The sequence below is a fragment of the Leptonotus elevatus genome, chromosome 3 (genome assembly GCF_054856555.1).
Source record: "Leptonotus elevatus isolate MCC_2025b chromosome 3, RoL_Lele_1.0, whole genome shotgun sequence".
Taxonomy (NCBI): Eukaryota; Metazoa; Chordata; class Actinopteri; order Syngnathiformes; family Syngnathidae; genus Leptonotus; species Leptonotus elevatus.
Genome location: NC_141241.1, coordinates 4,978,788 through 4,997,585, shown reverse-complemented (window position 1 = coordinate 4,997,585; position 18,798 = coordinate 4,978,788). Strand labels below are relative to the sequence as shown.

Here is an 18,798-nt window from a genome sequence, read left to right as displayed (position 1 = left end):
TTCGCGCACTAGATAGCACTAAATACACCGTCCGTTTACATTAAAATATTGCTTGTTGCCAGCAGAACTCAAAACATAACTTTGAGTGCAGTTGAAGCATGAGCCAAGGAAGCAATTTTAATAATTTTATCTTTCACCATGTAAATAAACAGGTGGACAGAAGATGGGCGATTTTACCACCACTTGTGGGACAAAATATTCCTCGTGGCCTTCCCTTTACTAAGTCCTCTTTCTGAAAATCAAATCAACCATAATGACAATCAATTACTGCAATTCTTCCGTTCATTACAACTCATTTTATTTCCAAACCGCAAAACACAGAAGTGCAGACATCCTCCAAAAAGGCTAGAATAATGTCCACAGAAAGCATTTTAGCATGTAGCCCAAAACAACTTCCAAAAGCATTGCATTGAAAAGTTGTATTAAGGTTTTCAAGATTTCAACAAAACCCACAGGAGCGTTTCTTTCTCCCGCCATTTTGACACATTTCAGAGTTGGTTACACAAACCTGATGAGATCTTCTCTGACTTGCAACGGCTTTTTAATCAAAATGTCCACTTCAACTCTTCAGATTCTATCCAAACTCTACGTTTGTGTCAGACTTTTATGAACACGCCAAACATTGCGGTGTTTGATGACATCACGTGAGAATCATTTGCACAGCAACTTCTTCACTCAACGATTAAATAAAAAAAATAATGCAGCAGCTTTAGCAACAAGTCTGATGTCTACTTCAGACCATCTCCGGATTCACGTCGTCCTCGCTGCGTCCCCGCGAAGGCGGCTGTGGTTCGTCTTCGCCCGTGTCTTGCTTGTCCCTCTGCGCTTCCACCCAGCTCTGTGGGACAATCATCTTTTTCGGCCCGTGGGGCGGCGGGCCCAGCAAAGCCTCGATGTCGTCGTAGTTCACCACCTCGCGCTCTAACAGAGCATTGGCCAACTGCAAAGAATCCATATTGCAGCGAAAAATTTAAATGTAAACAAAAGTACAGGCATGTCGAGACGATAAGAGTAGAAAGACAGGAGAGCGCACCAATGTCAACATGTCTCTGTTGTCTATGAGCAGCTTCTCTGTATGACGATAGGCGCGGGCGATCAACAGCTTAGCCTCCTTAAAGCACAAATACAGTAATTGATGTTAATAAATTGCATAAAATGACACGGAATTCCCGGATAAATTTTTTTTTAATTAAGAGCTCTAATAAAGTCGAGTCACGGTGATAGAACAGGAATGAATAATTGGGAACCGACGTGGTCCATCTGCTGCTGGAGTCCTTGGCTGAAAGGTCGGCGCCCAATAGCACCTTGCTCCTCAGCTTCGGGGAACGACACCTGGCCGACGCTGCTACACATGCCGTACTGCTTCACCATCGAGTAGGCCACGCGGGTCACCTTCCGCAGGTCATTCTGAGCTCCTGCGGATGCCAAAGTGCATCAAGATTTGTGCGCGTACAAATTATTATAAAACATAAAGTGGCATCTTTTGGGATCGCAGTAAAGCTCTGTTCTCCAAAAAGAAATAATTAACTGAATTTCAATTAAGGTTTTCAAGTGATTGACAGGTGATCTCGGCTCTCTCGGTTGTCTCTCTCTCTCTCTCTGTTTTCTCTCTCTTTCTCTTGATTCTCTCTATCTCTCTCTCGGTTCTCTCTCTCTCTCCCCCTCTCGTAGTTCTCTCTCTCGGGGCTCGCTCTCTCGTGACTCTCTCACAGTTCTCTATCTCTGTGTTCTCGCTCTGTGTTCTCTCTCTCTCTCGTGTCTCTCTCTGTGTTCTCTCTCTCTCTCGTGTCTCTCTCTCGGTTCTCTCTCTCTCAAGTCTTTCTCAGTTATCTCGGCTCTCTGTTCTCTCTCTCGGCTCTCTCTCTCTGTGTTCTCTCTCTTTCTCTATCTCTCTCTCGGTTCTCTCGCTCTCCCCCTCTCACGGTTCTCTCTCTCGGGGCTCGCTCTCTCGTGACTCTCTCACAGTTCTCTATCTCTGTGTTCTCGCTCTGTGTTCTCTCCCTCTCTCGTGTCTCTCTCGGGTCTCTCTCTCTCTCAAGTCTTTCTCAGCTATCTCGGCTCTCTCTCTGTTCTCTCTCTCTGTTCTTTCTCACTCGGTCTCTCTCGGTTATCTCTCTCAGGTCTCTCTCATTCGGTTCTCTCTATCTCTCGGGTCTCTCTCTCTCTCTAATAAATAAATTCCCCCCAAAAAAATGCTACTTCATGATGCCTTTCTGAATGGTGCGACTTGAACTCTGAAGTGACTTAAAGTAAAAAATATATATATGGTACTTACCATGTGCCCAATTAGTGCAAAAACAATTGTCTCTTTTAATACTTTTCCATTCATCATTTTCATTTTTAACCTGTGTTTTTAATATCCCTACAACTTCATTCGAGTCTATGTGAGCTGTTGGAAGGGTTCGTGAGTGTCCCCAATGGGACAAGTCAAGAATCAATTTTGACAGGTGGCTTTTACCTGTTGTAACCTTGTTGAAGACGATGGCTTCTGCGGCCCTCCCTCCCAAAGCCATGCACATGCGCTCAAACAGCTGCTCCTTGGTGAACAGGTACTGGTCGCGAGGCAAGATCTGGGCAAATCCCAGGGCCGAATTGGTCCGAGGCGCAATGGACACCTGAAGCAAAAATCCCTTTTTTACACTATACGTGCACAAGCCCTCTTGTCTTATATTGGGCCTGCTGAACAATTAAGAAACAAGGGTTCTACTCAATGCAAATAATGACGTGCTTTTTTTTTGTTTTTTTAACCTTCATGACTGCCTCTGTGTGCTCAAGCAGCCAGCCGACTAACGCATGCCCCGATTCATGGAAGGCAACCACCCTCTGCTCCTCCTTGGAGAGGATCTTACTCTTCTTGACACTTCCTAAAAAGACACATTTGCACTGGTCAGCAATTAGAATCAACGTTTCCCATATTACAAGAGCAAGTTAGAGGCTGTAGAGATGCTGTATAAACAACGGACGGACGGACGGACAAAGGCAAGTTCACCCCACCTGCTATTATTCTCTCCACTGCATACTCAAAGTTGAACGTGTCGATTGACTTGTGTCCCTCTCTGGCAGCATGCAGAGCAGCTTCGTTACATATGTTGGCAATATCGGCGCCTGTTGACAGCGAGGCAATTATTAACATCTACCAAGAAGTTGCTCGATGCGAGGAATGTTTTGCATGCATACCACTGAAGCCAGGCGTGAGCTCAGCCAGGCGCAAGGAGTAGAATGTGGTTGGCTGAGTAAGCTTCAGGATCTTCAAATGTTGCTCAAAGATTTCCATCCTTTCCTGGGGGATTTTTATTTTTATTTTTAATTCGATTTAGCCTCCAGGATCATTTTTTTGGGACAACCGGCCATCTAACTTCCCGTAAGTGTGCCGCGGGTCACCTGCAAGGTTGGAAAATCGATGAAGATGTGCCGGTCCAATCTGCCAGGTCTCATCAGAGCGTGGTCCAAAATGTCTGCTCTGTTTGTGGAGGCCAGGACAATCACATGGTCAGTTGTTCCCATTCCTGTAAAAGAAGGAAAAAAAAGTTTGAAAGGAAAAGTCAACTTATTTTTTTTAAATAATAATATGTTCTATGCAGCCTCACTAGTCTAAACATGCTATTCTGGTTAATACTGCATTAGTGGAATATGAGTTAAGCAGCAAAATCCAGCCGTTTTTATCCATCTCAGGGGGCGGCCATTTTGCCACTTGCTGTCGACTGAAAATGACATCACAGTTTCTCATTGCTCAGGTAACAACCAATCACAGCGCAGAAAACAGGTGAGCTGTGATTGGTCGTTGCCTGAGCCCTGAGCAACATTGATGTCAGCAACAGCAGTCGACATCAAGTGGCAAAATGGCCGCCCCCTGTGATGAATGAAAACAGCTGGATTTTGCTTCATAACTCATATTCCACAAAATGTAATATTAATCAGAATGTCATGTTTAGACTAGTGAGGTCACATAGAACATATTATTGTCAAGAAATGTTTAACGTTGGCTTCCACTTTAAATAACTCCTCTGGCAAGAAAATTTACTTTTGATGGTGAAAAAGTGCAAATTGGAACCCACCGTCCATCTCAACCAGCAGCTGGTTGAGGGTCTGCTCCTCCTCAGTATTGGAGAAGCCGGACATGTTGGTGGAGCGCTTTTTTCCAACAGCATCAATCTCATCAATGTAGACAATGCAGGGCGCCCGGCCGCGAGCCTCCTTGAACAGGCTCCTCACCCTGGCGGCACCCAGACCTGGAAACAACATTTACGTTTATTTTAATTACGGTTAGTGAGAGACCAAAATGTTTTTTTTAAGGCCGATACAGATACTGATTATTAGTTGTCAGGGAGACCGATAACCGATATTATAAGCCGATATTCGTTTGCAGTAAAAGAGAAAATATTGGTGCCAAATAAAAAAACAAAAACCATTAGTTACCATTAGTGAGAGACCAAAATGTTTTTTTAAGGCCGATACAGATACTGATTATTAGTTGTCAGGGAGACCGATAACCGATATTATAAGCCGATATTCGTTTGCAGTAAAAGAGAAAATATTGGTGCCAAATAAAAAAACAAAAACAAAAAATTCATTTTAAACATAATTGACAGCTTTGTTTAAAAATGATTTTAAAAAATTGCAGAGCGCTTCTAAGGTCATCAGTATGTGACGGTGTAAATTCAAAACTAAGCAAATAAATAGTTCCCTAAAGTTTTCCATTATAAATAAAGTTTTCCAAAATGTCATCATTTATTTTTTTCGTTTTTTTTTAAATCTAAAGTGTAGGGAGTTCCCAATGTCAGCATTATTTTTCATGAAGTGGAAATTTAAATAAAACCATAAATGAAAAGTTCCCTGTATCTCGTCAGGGTTCGTAGAAAGTTTCAAAAGATCTTCGCAGACAGTGAAAATTGTGTGAACATCTTTGAAATGTCTTTGCGACATTCCAATTGTCTGAGACCATCTTACAAATCCTGATGAAAACCCTACATTTGCTACGTTCGCAAGCATTCAACTGCTCCGCTTTATCGGCCTTCAGATTGACAAAAAGGCCGGTGTTACATATGTTGTTATCTTTTCCTTTGGCACCAAGCCGTACAGAAAGACAGAAAATAATAGTATTTATTTATTTTCGTTTTTGAAGTGGAACATATGAGCATATATCTAGCGAACCCTAAACATACCTCCAATGACCTCGACAAATTCAGAGCCAGCCATTGCCAGGAACGGGACTTGTGCCTCCGTGGCAACAGCCTTTGCCAGCAGCGTTTTTCCACAGCCTGGCGGTCCAAGCAGCAACGCCCCCTTTGGCACCTTGGCTCCCAGCAGGAGGTATCGATCAGGATTCTGAATAAAAAGGTAAACGCCAAGACAATGTTGTGACTTTCAGTTTCACCTGCCAGCTAATGATAACAAAAAAAAAAAATATCACAAATCTTAACATCTCACCTTGAGGTAGTCAACAAATTCTTTCACTTCGATCTTTGCCTCATGCATGCCCGCGACGTCTTTAAAGCTCACACCTTTCCCCGACTTTCCATCCACAACGGTGAATTTGGCCATCTTGAGCTGATTCTGTCGAGCGAGTTGCGTGCACGCGTCTCAAGAATGATGACATGATTTGAACAAAAAGAGCGCCCAACAAGCAAACGATCCGTTTTGGCTTACAAATGCACTGAAGGCGCCGTCCCTGCCGCCCATGCCTGCCAGACGGAAAATGTACCAGAGAATAGCCACGCCGATTGCCGCCATGCCGAGAGCATACACTGCACTGCAATGAAGCATCGTATGAACCCGTTACACCTCCCAAACGGTTTTCTTAAAAAAATACAATTTAAAAGACGAGGGTCTTACTTTCCAAAGAATCCAGTGCGTTTGTAGGAGACAGGTATCCGGTCCCTTGTGTTAATATTCAGCTCCTCCTCGGCAGCCCTCAGCTTCTCCTCGAATTTGTCTATGTTGGCGACTTGCATCCGATACATGAGCGCAAGCCTCTTAAACCAAAGAAAGATGACATTTGGAAGAATTAGCAATATTAAAATTCTAAAGCATTTGCTTTGATGTGTGTTCCTATGGAACGGCGGACAACATACAGGCCTGCCAAAGATGACCGCCCCTGGGTGAAGGTAGATTTCGACGATGTCACTTTCGGGAACCACCTGGACACGCGATACCTCGCCCTTCGCCAGCATCTCGTTGACAAAGTCATTCCAGGAGATGTTACCACCGCTGGTGTTTATAGAGTTTAGTAGGCTCATGATGAGCGCTATTATGAAGAGGGTCCGCAGGCGCTCTCGGTACATCTGGTCTTCCTGCTCGCGCCGTTTCTTTTCCTCTGAAAAGGACAATTGTGGAGATAATGGACTGCTATGTGGATGACGAGGAAAAATTATACTGTATGTATTCCAGCACAGTCTTACCTTCATCTTCCTCTGGGCTTTTTCCTTTCGGTTCATCGTTTTTATCTTTTGTTTGTCTGGAACGGGATGTGCTGAAGAGGTTTGTTGTGCCTGGAATAAAATTGTACATTTTCTATTAAATGTTGCTGGATTGGAAAATAATGCACACATTAATGTAGGGGTAAAAAATAAGAATAAGATTACCTAATAAATTGATTAAACCCACTGGATTTTTAAGCAGGTTGTTCCTGACTAAATCTCTGCTGATTCCAGCCAGCGCGGGGCTCAACGGTCTGTCGAGAATACTCTGGAACATAAATATTCACATGGTGTGAAAACATCTGATCTTGAATGTAGAAATTAGTCATTTTTAAGGCACCCGGTAAAAGTCTTGAGTAATGGAGGGCATGATGGACTGCTTTCCGAAATGGGGCAGTACTACTAATCCTTGTGTTAAGGAAATAGAGAGAGCTACTGAAATTTATTATTTTTTATGTCGCTTGTTTTAAGTAATACATTGTAATCACCACATTATCACTGTTCTTTAAAAAGCCAAACAACTAAAAGGCTCATGAGAGCACTGGACAGGCACATTTAAAGCCAGCAATTTGTTTAAAAACAAACAAAAAGCAACCTATAGCTTAAATGTACTGTTGCAATAACCTAAAATACAATGTATCGTCTGCAACTACTTTAGATAGACTGAAAGATATTTTGCATATTTGTGTTAGCAAGTTTATATTTCTACATATTGTACTTGTACAGCACGTCAACAGTTTGTAGTATATCCCTGCAAGCAAGGTGAATCAAGACGTTGCACACGTTTTTATGTTATCACAAACAACAAACGGACTCAACCGAACGTTTCTTACCTGGATTAGTTTTCGAGGCTGTCCAGTTAGAGTCCTCTCGGACATTGCACAAAGCATCTTTCTTATTAAGAGCACATTGTTGACAGTTCCGCTGGTCGTCGCCCTGTTGGATAATATGTGACAGTTTAGCCTTGACCACGTCCACGCTAAGCCTCTTGTATATTTCGTACAAAAGCGAACACGATGCTGCAACAACAACGACGCCGCCATAACTTCAATCAGAACAAAATTGTTTCAACTAGTGAAATGCATTGCTGATGTTTTAATTCAGATTCACCCTCTTATTTCCTAACATCGCTAAGCTAGCTTGCGAGTTGTAATGTTATTCAACCGCGTGACGCACTTCCGGGAAATATAGTGCCTTAAAAAAATGCACTAAATTGAATTTGTATTTTGCCAGTAAATTTCTGTTAATAAAATTATTCTTAGCGTGTGCTTTTGGAATTTGATTTTGCACTCATGTTGAATTCAAGCTTATTAATGTAAAAATGTTGAGTTCAAGAGTAATTTAACTGCGCATATATTTACGAAGCCTGTCAGTATAAAAAATATATACGTATCTATATAGCCAATTAGGTAATTAACCTTGTGGCCTTGTTAACTGGTGTGACTTCTCATGTAAAATAATAAAACAAAATAAAAAAACAAAACACATTTAAAAAAAAATAAAAAACAAGAAAGCAATGCTCTCCTTCCAACCAGTACACCTGCATATATTGTTGAAAATGTAATTCTCAGTTTTCAATGACACAGATATAAAATTGTCAGCATGTTTGCGTTGAGTGTTGACACAATTTAGGTGACACTGCGCAGTACTTTATTTGAGTAATCCAGCAGGGTGCGCTATTGGTCAAATTACACTTGTCTGACGTTTGTCTTATGTAACGACACATGGACCTAAACTACAGGGGGTACTTAAAATTTTTAACAAATAAAAATAATAATAATAATAATTACACACTCATTTAGTTTAAAATTTGAAATTATTTGGTTAAGTCAAAATACAGATAGATGATCGAAAACTGTCGTATGCAATGAGGTCATTGATATAGTCGGGATTGACATACATAACGACCAATGAGAGCACAGCACTTTTAGCACCAATTGGAAAGCTTGTTCTATTCACGCTCGACTCTTGTACTGAGGGGTGCGTTCGGTTTATTTACCAGTCCTTGCCGATATGGTTTCAACGACTCTGTCTTCTGTTGACCACAACATGTTTGAATATTTGCGATGCATCAATAATAGACCCGTTAGGGAAAACTAACTTTAATTCATGCACATTGCATTGGGTCTGAGTGCAGTTTAACTGAATGTCAGCCCTGCTTGCCCCTGGAGGGTTCATAAATTAGCGTGTTTTCTAATTATCTGCCATGAATTATGTCCTTCTATTTAACCATGGATAGAGACAAAATCTGTAAATAATGCACGTCCTGGCAAAAATAATAATAATATAACAATGTCCCTGTATTTAGATGTTATTATTATTATTATTATTTACCTTTATTTAAAATTAGAACGCATTCATATCTCTTTAAATAACGCTACTGGTAACACACGAAGCAACAATTTAAGAAGTAAACTGGATTATAAAATATGTGACATCGAACGCACCAATGTCTGCACTCCATTTGCTTTGATTGGTACTTCGCTTGTAACAGTAGCGCGGGCTCTGGGTGTGAAACTCCAAGCTTGGTCGGCCATGTTGGGGCATTCATTGTACATTGAGAAAAGGGAAGGGATCCGTTCTAGATCCAAAATGGAGGCAGTTTCATCGTGCGCGGTGACAATTCGACCAATCACAATGCGGCTTTCATTCCCCCCAAGCGTTTCCGTCCTGCACCTCGAAGTCGAAGGCCGCTTGAAAAACGCTCGAATGGGTTCGCTGATGACTTTAACGAAACATTCTGTGCTATTTTGATGGGTTTCCTTCACCCAATCAAATCTGCCGTTACACAAGTGGACTGATAACGATTTGCACTCGGAGGTGAAGAAGAATTAGCTGCGCTGCAACCGTGTTCTTGTGGATATTGGAGCCGTCTTTTTCCTCTGTCGTCTTCTTGTTGGTGTGTATGGTTTTAACAAGCTAGCGCTAGCCTCGTTTCTGGTGGGCTGCTTTTAGCTGCCATGGTCCTCGCAAGTCTATGCGGATGTCTCCCGGACTGTTTGTGCTAAAACGAACTCAACAAATGGGAACATCTAGCATTGGCTGAATACACCGTGGCATTAAAAAAAGGTTCCGTTCACACTTTGAGGAAATACCAAATTAGGTAAGTGGGACTTTTCCCCCCCTTCTCTTGGTTCACACGGTCAGCGCGGTATCAACAACAAACTGGCTATTGCTGTATTGTGTGGTAATCTGCTCTGTTGTGACGAGCAACAAATGTCAATTTCGAATATCACCGTTTGTTCATGTTTTGTACAAATGTATCCAATTGCAAGCAGTTGATAGAATTTAACATTTTCCGTTTAATTTGTTAAATTGACATGGTCTTGCTGTTTAGTGGCAGAGGCTTTTCATTTTTGGATAAAAATTAGTGATTTTGCGAATTGTCCTGAGGTGATTGCATTATTGTGCGTTTTGTTGTGGCATACTCACAAAACTGACTTAAATGGAAACAGCTTTCCATGCAGCATTCTTCTGCAATATTCTTCCAACGTAGCACAATACAGTAATTACATACAAAAACATGGAGCTTGTTGATGTTGCTTGTTATTACCCTAACACAGGACCTCTTTACTACCTATTTACTGATTTCTTTTTATAGTCACACTTTTACCCCTTTCAATTCTACATATCTCCATCTAGTAACTAAACACGTAGAGCTTTCCACCAGTGGAACGTGTCCACCAAGAAGTAATTAAAAAGCACCTTGAGTTTGTGTACAATAATCATACGACGTGTGGTGAGTTATGGGTAGACATCAGTCGTATTTGTGAAGATGATTCAAGTGTTTTGCATGTTAAATATCATGTTAAGGAGAGGCTCAACAACATGGTGGGGCTTGTGCCTGAGCAGTCAAGCAAGCTCTCGTCTTTGGTGCAGGACCAATGGCGAGGAAAACACTGCAGTGCCGCTGCTGCTGCTGCTGGTATTTTCCACCAAGATACCCAGTGGTCTATGGAGCTTCTTGGGTTCATGTTGACTATGCTGACTCATATCGCAGTCCCCTCAGCGGAATACTCTCTGTTCAAGTTTGTATATCTAATCTTCCATAGCCGTGGTATACTTTAAGAATCAGATGGATTCCCTTTGGGTGTGTTCTTGAATTCTTCTAGCATTTCTCCACATAAGTTGCTACATTGGGAATTTAAGCAATTGTTGGTGTTGAATTATTTAAACATTTCTTACATCTTCAAATTTGTCAATGTCTTTTTTTCAATGTTGTTTGGAATATCTTCCATACTGTACGTCTATTCAAATACTTTAAAAATGACAGTTATCCTGAAATGCATGGTTTTCTACTTGTGTTTTCTGGTATGCATGGTTTGGAGTCCACTGCACTTGTTTGTGTGCATATCTTTAATTTAACGATTGACTAATTACTATTGGTGCTCCGATCGTGATCGGTCGATTTCTGTGGTAAAGTACGTGATAGTTATTTCATCAAAACACAACCACACGCAGCTTTTACTTTGCAGCTTGCAGCCAACTTGAGACAAGCCTATGTGCGATTTATTTTCCTTCCCTTAACAATGCACGTTACAGACCAAACCAGTAACTGAATCTTAATATGGTTGTGCATTTTCTACAGTTAGTGTAAAATAATTTCCTGCTTTTGTATCGTAAAGGGATGGATTTGTCAATCAATCTGATTCATCAATTAGCCCCGCCCAAAAAAAATTACAGTTTAATTTATGTATATAAATGTCTCAAATGTGGGACAAATAAAGGCTCTTATTTTCTAAATATTTATTATATAAGTAACAGCTGACACGAGCGTCGTCGTCCGATTGTATTATTTTCTCCGGTTACTTATTAAGTTTCTGGGTGTTTTGTCTGTAACGTTCGCCTTTGGACCTCTTTTTCACTTTCATTATGTATTGTAGTGTTAGGGTTCGTTCACACTGGGCCATTTTAAAATAAAACAGAGAATTGCGTTTTTAGGACCGATAACGTTTACAGTAGGACGCCAGCCTTTTCAAGTGGGACCTGTGATTGGCTGGCAGTCGGTTCAGGGTCTACCATGCCTCTCCTCCAAAAGGCAGCTGGGATAGGCCTCATCCAGCATACCCGTGAGCCGCGACACTCTTGAGGACAAGCTGTTCAAAGAATGAATGAATGAATGTTTTGCCGTGTAAAAAAAAAAACTTTTGAAAACAGGCTCTTTTGGTATCTTGTCTAAACCCGTCCAGCCATTTTCAACACTGCTTATCCTGTTCGGGGTCACGGGCTGCTGGAGCCTATCCAAGATGACTTTAGGCGAAAGGCCGTCTCCACCCTCAACTGGTCACTAGTTAGTCGCAGATAGAGAAGGACAACCATTCATAGTTGCATTCGCGTTGACACGGGCACTGGGAATTCAACCCACGCTTCCTGCACCAAAGTCAGGCGACTGAACCACACCATCAGTGACTTTTGTTGTCTAAATGTACAAACACTGGTGAGTTGTCACGGGCGATCACGCAACATACTCCTAAATATTGCGATAATGCCTCTCTGGCAGTCGTGACAAAATTTAAGGGCGACGATAATTGCGGTACAAACATTTGCTCAGCAACTTCTTCAGATGTGGAGACCGTCTTGACCAACTTCGCAGTCTGGTATCGGAACTGTACCGTACAGGAAGGCTGTCCACTGTCCAGCGTGACATTAAAATTGCACATCTGTAGAGTAGCCTTCACACCCCAACACCAGATACGACAGCCGTGCCACAAAGAGCGCACAAGACATGATCGGAGACAACGCACGTCCACAACGCACACCTTGCAAATGTCTCTCATCTGACAGATGCTACGGGAGCGTCGCAGCCAAAAAAAAACAAGACTAAAAACCGCTTCAACCCGCACACCATAAATGAGATCACAATTTGTCAACCACACTGCGCAATGTTTTTCTTTTATAATCATGCTCACCTCAAAGTTTACACCGTGCAATACCTCTGCAACACTTGACTCGTTGAATGCCTACCATACATGCAAATCATAAAACTGTCGGCCGACTTCCAAAGTCCAAACTGTGAGAGACCCGACGTGGAAAAAAATCACACAGGTAAACCGTTTTGAATGTACCGTATGTGTTGTGCAACACATCACACTTGATTGAGTTGATTTAATTCACAAACGTTTCCTGGTTGGACGGGAAATCATGCACAACCTCTTGCAATTAAACATGACTTCAGAGTAAACAAACATGGAGGATCAGTCGCGATAATTTCTGGTTTGTTCTTAGCAACAACAACAAAAAAGCTACATAAAAAGAAAATGTGTTGTTAAAGGAGTGTAAACAGCGCAAGCACGGACTTTCTGTGGCGTCACGACTGTTTCTAATTGGCTGCACGTCACCGCCAACCGGCTGCACGCTCGTTTGTCCTCGAGGCACACCCACACACTGTGCGAAGTCGGGCCAAAACAATCCAACATGTTGAATATCCCCAATTTGAAATCGGAGCGACCCAAATGACCTTCAGAGCGGACGAGATCGGTCTGAACAAGACCACACACGGCAGGATTTTCTGTTAAGATGATCGTTTGGATGTCGATAGTCGGGAAGGGAGATTCGGGGCTGAAATCGGCCTAATTGTCCTACTAAATATATATATTTTTTAATGTATTATATTCTACGAATAAGTGAAGGGAGACCAGCAAAGTAAGATTTTCATTGCCAAGTGCGCTTTTACTGCGCATATGACAATTCAACATCTTGAATCTTAATGGAGGCTTGTCAGCATTTTGAATATGTTGTGTTACCATTAGCAAAAAATTGGTTCGAACAGGATCTCAAAAGCCTTACAATCACTGCATTGAGATCTTGTTTTTAGTATATTAAACTAAACCAAGTACAGTATGTCACATATTCGTATTGGTGAGATGATTCATTTGTAGTGTATTCAAATCAGACTGCATCTCATACTTGTGGTTACCTCTAATGAATACAATGCTTCTGTGTTTTTATTTTCATAGTAAAAAGGAAAAAAAACGAAGAATTATACTGTGAAACCGGAAACATCAAACATAAGCATTGACTTACCTAACGCAAACATTCCCAGTGTGTTGTGGGTGTAGGGACATTGTTCTTCGTGATTCATGTCTTTATGACTGAATATGTCAATATTTGTTATTACTCCATCTGAAAGAATGCTGCAATATCCCTCCGAGTGTTTAGTAACCTGACAACAACCACAGAAAATGGCTTCGTGTTCGGTTCTGCACTGTGGGAAAACTTGGTGTTGGGACATTCTCGTCACAAAACCTAAATGATGATGCACCCCGTCTGGCCAAGGAAAGCCTTTTTTGACTGTTGTTTAAAGAGCTGAGGTATGTCGCTACAACTTGTGCAACAACTCTGGCTGCTTTCCGTTTGCGAGCTTTCCCCTCCCCCTTGTGCTGAGCGTGTGGTCCTTTTTGGTAAACAAGTATAGCTTGCTACTCTTTCATAGCTTTGCGTTTGTGCTCCAGCATATCTCACTTCCATGTTTCTCACTGTTAGTTTTCAGCTTTTTAAAAATAAAAAATAAAACGTTTTTTTTTTGTTTTTTTTTCAATTAACTTAATCTCAGCAGACCCTCATATGGCATCTTGAAGCCCTTTGAAATTCAGCTCATTCCGCTTCCCTCTCCTTATAGGCTTGAAGTGAAGTAGAGCAAAATGGCGGGCCATAATCCTGCAGCTTCTCTCGGGACCGCAGAGTCACATATTGGATTTAAGGATGTCCCGATGTTGGACAATGTTCTCTACCTGCCTTTTGGTTGTGCCTGCGTGTACGTCCTCCACTGCATCAATACATATTTTCTTATAGCCAAATGTATTTCACATCAAAGGGAAAAGGTTGTGTCTCTGGCATGTTGGTGCTTCTCCAGAATGCCTCCAGAATGCTTTGCATACTTGGCAGGGCATTTTGTGATTCTCATCTGTCTCAGCTTTTGGAAAGGGATCTTTCGTTCCTATAGAAAAAGCATCAAGGTTAGTTGTGGGGCTGCAGCTATCGAATATTTTGGTACTTGGATATCCTACAAACAGCTGCTTTTATATAACCAATATTATCTTAGAGCTTACATATTTGCAAGTATGTGTAAATCATAAAGAAAGATAATTAAGATGGTAGGACATTGAACTTTTATTAAACGTTGCAGCTTATATTTGCTTTGCATACCTGACATGTTTATAAAAGATGGGGCAACTTAACTGTGGGCCTGCGGCCGTAACATTTTTAGCTTTACTGTAAATGTTTACTACATTTTAAAAATGAAACCAAAAACTACACACTATGAATAGTTGCACAATGAATACTGAACGTGAATCTATAAATACAAAAACAAATACAAGTTGTAAGCATATTTCACAAGCATTAATGTAGAAGACAGTGAAATTGGATGAATAAAATAAAAATTACATTTTACTAATTAAAACTAAAATAAACACATGTATTTGGTTTTATTATTTTGGTTTTATTTTGTGCCAACTAAGGCTAGCTTCACGACTTGGCTGTCCATATATCAGAAATGCAACGAAGCATCATATACGGTATTGCATCACGTTGTTTTTGGTGAAATGCGCCCAGTCTATTTTGACTTTGTTACGAACATTGGTTAGCCATGCCGCAGCCAAAGTACTTCTGTTTACATCACGGATGACCCGGATTGCCAATACAGCTCCATGTACGTCACATGCAGGCAGACAGCCAGCAAGAGTAGCAGGAGATGAGAAAGTTTTGAGAGGAAAAGCAAAACTGCAAAAAATAATAATGATTCGTTAACTGTTAGATAAGCCATTGATGGAGTTGGTTGTTGACGTTGACTTGATTAGTTGGCTAATCTTGGCAGCTCTACTTCGAACCATATCGGATCCGGAGAAGAATTGTATACTTGACATGTTTTGGCTCACCCGGGATTAGGGGTGCAGCTATTAACCGGTTTTGCGATTAACCGTGGTTGTTAAACATCAGGATTGTATAACCGCAGCCGTTCAACAACACCGGTTATTTCCGCTCACAATAGTCTGTCAGTTTAAACTCACGTGCGGCGCAAAATGCGCCATGCCGCATAGTTAATAGTTACTCTCTTTCCACATAAACATTTGGCGGACACACAGGGCTCAACCTTTATAGGCCATAGGCGAGCCTGTGTCCAAGTTCACAAGGCTGGATCCTCCGAAGGCCGAATTTGTCGGTTGCATGACGTTACTCCCGGCGGGACTCATGGACTTACACATGAATGCACTGTCGGTCAATGCGCTACCGACAAGCAGCATTGGCAATCCATTAGTATGTAAGTCTGTGCGTGCTGTAGAGTCGCACCGGGAGTGACGACATGCAGCCGACAAATTCGGCCCGAGACTTTTGAAGCCGCGGGGCCGCCATCACAAATCGCCAGTTTAAAGGCTGTGGATTTCACCTGTAAGTATGATTAAAATGGAAAGAAATTGAAAGATGAAAGAAAAAGAGGGAACATACCGTTCACTGGTTATATATAGTGCCCAGGCCCATACGCTATATTTTTTAATTCAGTTATTTATTTTCACTTTGTTAAACTAAAGTTAAAGCCAATTTGAGCTTTTCAAGTTCTGAAACTATAATATTTCTGGGAGGTTTTAAAACTTATTTGTGTGCCGTATTTGTTTTAAAAGGCAGCGACTTTTTAAACTTTATTTTCAGTTATTTATTGTTGTTAAAAACAAACATTTTCAAAGAATGCTGGTGTGTTTTTTTTAAATGTCTATAAGAATAACCGTAAAACTGTGTTCTTGTTCTCAGACTATAATCGTATACCAAAATCTGAAACCATTGTACCCCTACCCAGGATGCAGCATTGCCACATTGCTTTGTAGCAACAACATAGCATTTTCGCGGTGCTAATTGTGGGGATGCCAGCAGAGTTATTTAGATTAAATACCTCTGCTAGTCAGTAGTCCTTTTTTAAGGAGTCAGGATTTTCCAGCTTTTCCCCCCTAGCTAGCTGGAAAAAGAAAAAGAAAAACACAGACATGGAATGAGGGTCCAGTTCCCGCTGCCAGTTTTCCTCCTTCAGCGTGGGTGTCACATCTGTAACAGAGCCAGGGCAACGGCAGTGAAAACGTTGAATGTGAGAATGGCGGCACAGGGATTGTGAATTTTCACACTCGGAACTCACTCGTGCCGTTCTGATGTGTTGAATGCAATGTTGTTAACGTCTAAACTGGTGCTGAGATTGTTGTGCATAAAATAATTTTATATTGAGATGCTGAAAGCTTTGCAAAACCACATACAGTTCCATCATCGCAGGGTCCCGCTATGTAAAAGGCAGAAGCTCTGCTGATAGTGGTCGTCTTCAAACCTGGAGCTTTTGGATTTTTTTCCTCAGCCCTTGTTGTTATGTGGAAGTGGCGGTCAGCTCGGAAATAAATTGAATCTAACTTGTCGGTCGCCAGCTTGACTCGTCATATGCACCAATCACAATTCATGTGCACTTCAGGGACAGTTGGAAAACATAGTTTCCTGAGACCGTTGCACCCAATACGTAATCATGCATTCCACTTCAGCCTCGCATGAACTTAACTCAATAACCCCTCCACCATCTATGTATAGTGTTTTTATTGCATTGTACTGTGAGGAAAAGTGGTTTAGATAATGGATGGATGGATGATGTAATTTAATTTATGGTTATGCACTGTATAGAAAGTATACATAAGGTATATAATTTGATTTGTAAAAATTTGTATTTTATTTTTAACATATTTTTATTCTTTTATTTGAAAAATATAATTTGATACAATTTAATTTTTAAACAAAATTTAATGTGATTCGATTTAGAAACAAATTTGACCTAAAAACCCATTGTGTTTGTAAATTGAGGACTACATGTATATCGCTGCCGTCGTAGAATATTTTTTCAAAAATCTATACTTTAGGTCATTTCGCAGTGTGGGTGTCTTTTTTTACGAATTATTGACCAATCTAAAGTGTTGAAAATGGCTTGTTCACTTCGATGATGCAATGTTAACGGTTGAAAAAAACATGTTTTTTGGGGGGGGAGTCTCCTGAAAAGTGACAATGGAGGTACAAGGTTTTGGCCTGACACCAGCGACATGTTTGTACTGTATGCATTCGTGCCTGTTATGATTATGACCTCTACAACAGCACTGGAAAATCACAATGCCCCCGTCACTGGTGAGCTATTTGGTGAGAACAGGCCCGTGGGCTCCTGACAATGGTTCTACTGGGCACCACGTTAGATGTGGGCAATTAATTTCCCAAAGGGGTGATGTGACAAGCTGAGATGGTTTTTGATGGCCACGCCACCATGCCAACCTCAATTCTGTTCCATATGACTGTATATAAAGCATTAAAATGTAATATTTTAATAAGCAGGCTACACTTGTGAAAATTAGGGGTTGTTGAACTGACTTGCGGTTTTACTATTCCATCTTGAAATCTAAGGCTTGAAGTCGGCTAATCACGTGTTTTTGGTATCTTGTCATCCAATCTGCAGAGGACTTTCAACTCGCTCATCTACTGCTGTTGATGCAATATAACGCTGTGTACTGTGGAGCAGTGAAAGCTAGCAAAGTTACACAGGATTCATACCAAGGGTCAGAGAGTACGAAAATAAGATGGTGGTGGATGAGAATAGCGGCTAGCCTCTCATCGCCGCTAGTCTTAAAAGATTCATATCCACACTTCTTCTGGACTGCTGGTTAGTGAATCTCTTATCTTCTTTGCCAAAATGTAAGGTCTGGTGTGTGCTAACAAGATCTTAATTCATCATAGAAGTTGTTTGATACAACACACACTAACATCGCTTTACGACACTGAAAGCGACACTTGCGGCTCTTTACGACACTAACGTCAGTGGATACAGCTGTATGCATACGACAAGCAATTTTAAATATGTTACATAAATGAGACATGTAGCAAGTCTTGTCTTCAAAGACAATAAAAGCACAAGTGAAATAGAAACCGTGAAACACAGAAATGCTAAAAATTTTTGGAGCTCTCTTACCATGTCCCGGCCGGTTTGTTGAAGAGAAACATGCGCAGGACTCTCACCAATTAAAACAACTACAATTAGTGTAATGGTGAGTTGTAATTTTGATCATTTGTTTTCATGTGTTTCCATCGAAACATGAAACCGGTTTGTGCCACATAGGGCTGGGCGAACGGTATCAATTGAATCCCTTCACGTTAACTGTGTGTATCAAAATATAAAATTAAGGCTAAAACTATTTTTTGCTCTGGCTGTATTGTAGTTGACAATATTGCCTTCCACTGGGATAATTTTTTGTCGTATGCAAAACAATGTGAAAATGTGTCTTGATGTTGTCTGTTTTTAGTGGGAATTTTCAGGCTTCCGCTTTCTTCTGATTCACGCACAGAGCAACATTTCTCTAAATCTGTTGTCTTTCAGGTTTTTTTT

At 41.1% G+C, this 18,798-nt stretch overlaps 2 protein-coding genes across 5 annotated transcripts in view; one reads left to right on the top strand and one right to left on the bottom strand.

Moving 5' to 3' along the window:
- Positions 1-281: 281 nt before the first annotated feature.
- Positions 282-7,585, bottom strand: spg7 (SPG7 matrix AAA peptidase subunit, paraplegin). The gene is made up of 17 exons (XM_086072092.1): positions 7,250-7,585; positions 6,582-6,684; positions 6,399-6,488; positions 6,072-6,313; positions 5,833-5,972; positions 5,647-5,749; positions 5,428-5,553; positions 5,163-5,325; positions 4,056-4,229; positions 3,382-3,506; positions 3,178-3,280; positions 2,995-3,105; positions 2,749-2,864; positions 2,459-2,615; positions 1,252-1,415; positions 1,034-1,111; positions 282-940 (listed from the first exon to the last, which is right to left on the bottom strand). The coding sequence occupies exons 1-17, from the start codon at positions 7,457-7,459 to the stop codon at positions 734-736; spliced, it is 2,412 nt and encodes an 803-aa protein (XP_085928218.1). The 5' UTR covers positions 7,460-7,585; the 3' UTR covers positions 282-733.
- Positions 7,586-9,071: 1,486 nt separating this feature from the next.
- ankrd11 (ankyrin repeat domain 11) overlaps positions 9,072-18,798 on the top strand; it is an 82,233-nt gene continuing 72,506 nt past the window's right edge. For 2 of the 4 annotated variants that reach the window (XM_086070932.1, XM_086070929.1), the window contains exon 1: positions 9,072-9,519. The gene's annotated coding sequence lies outside the window, so the exon portion shown is untranslated. Of the gene's footprint in view, positions 9,520-18,441; positions 18,461-18,798 lie in introns of those variants that run through there. The other 2 variants (XM_086070930.1, XM_086070931.1) reach the window with 2 other exon arrangements.

Excerpts from the sequence above, each read along its gene's own strand:
- spg7 (XM_086072092.1), bottom strand. The coding sequence starts at position 7,459 with ATGGCGGCGTCGTTGTTGTTGCAGCATCGTGTTCGCTTTTGTACGAAA. Across the intron at positions 6,314-6,398 it reads AAGCCCAGAGGAAGATGAAG|AGGAAAAGAAACGGCGCGAG; the intron begins GTAAGACTGTGC and ends TGTCCTTTTCAG. Across the intron at positions 5,326-5,427 it reads AATTTGTTGACTACCTCAAG|AATCCTGATCGATACCTCCT; the intron begins GTGAGATGTTAA and ends CTTTTTATTCAG.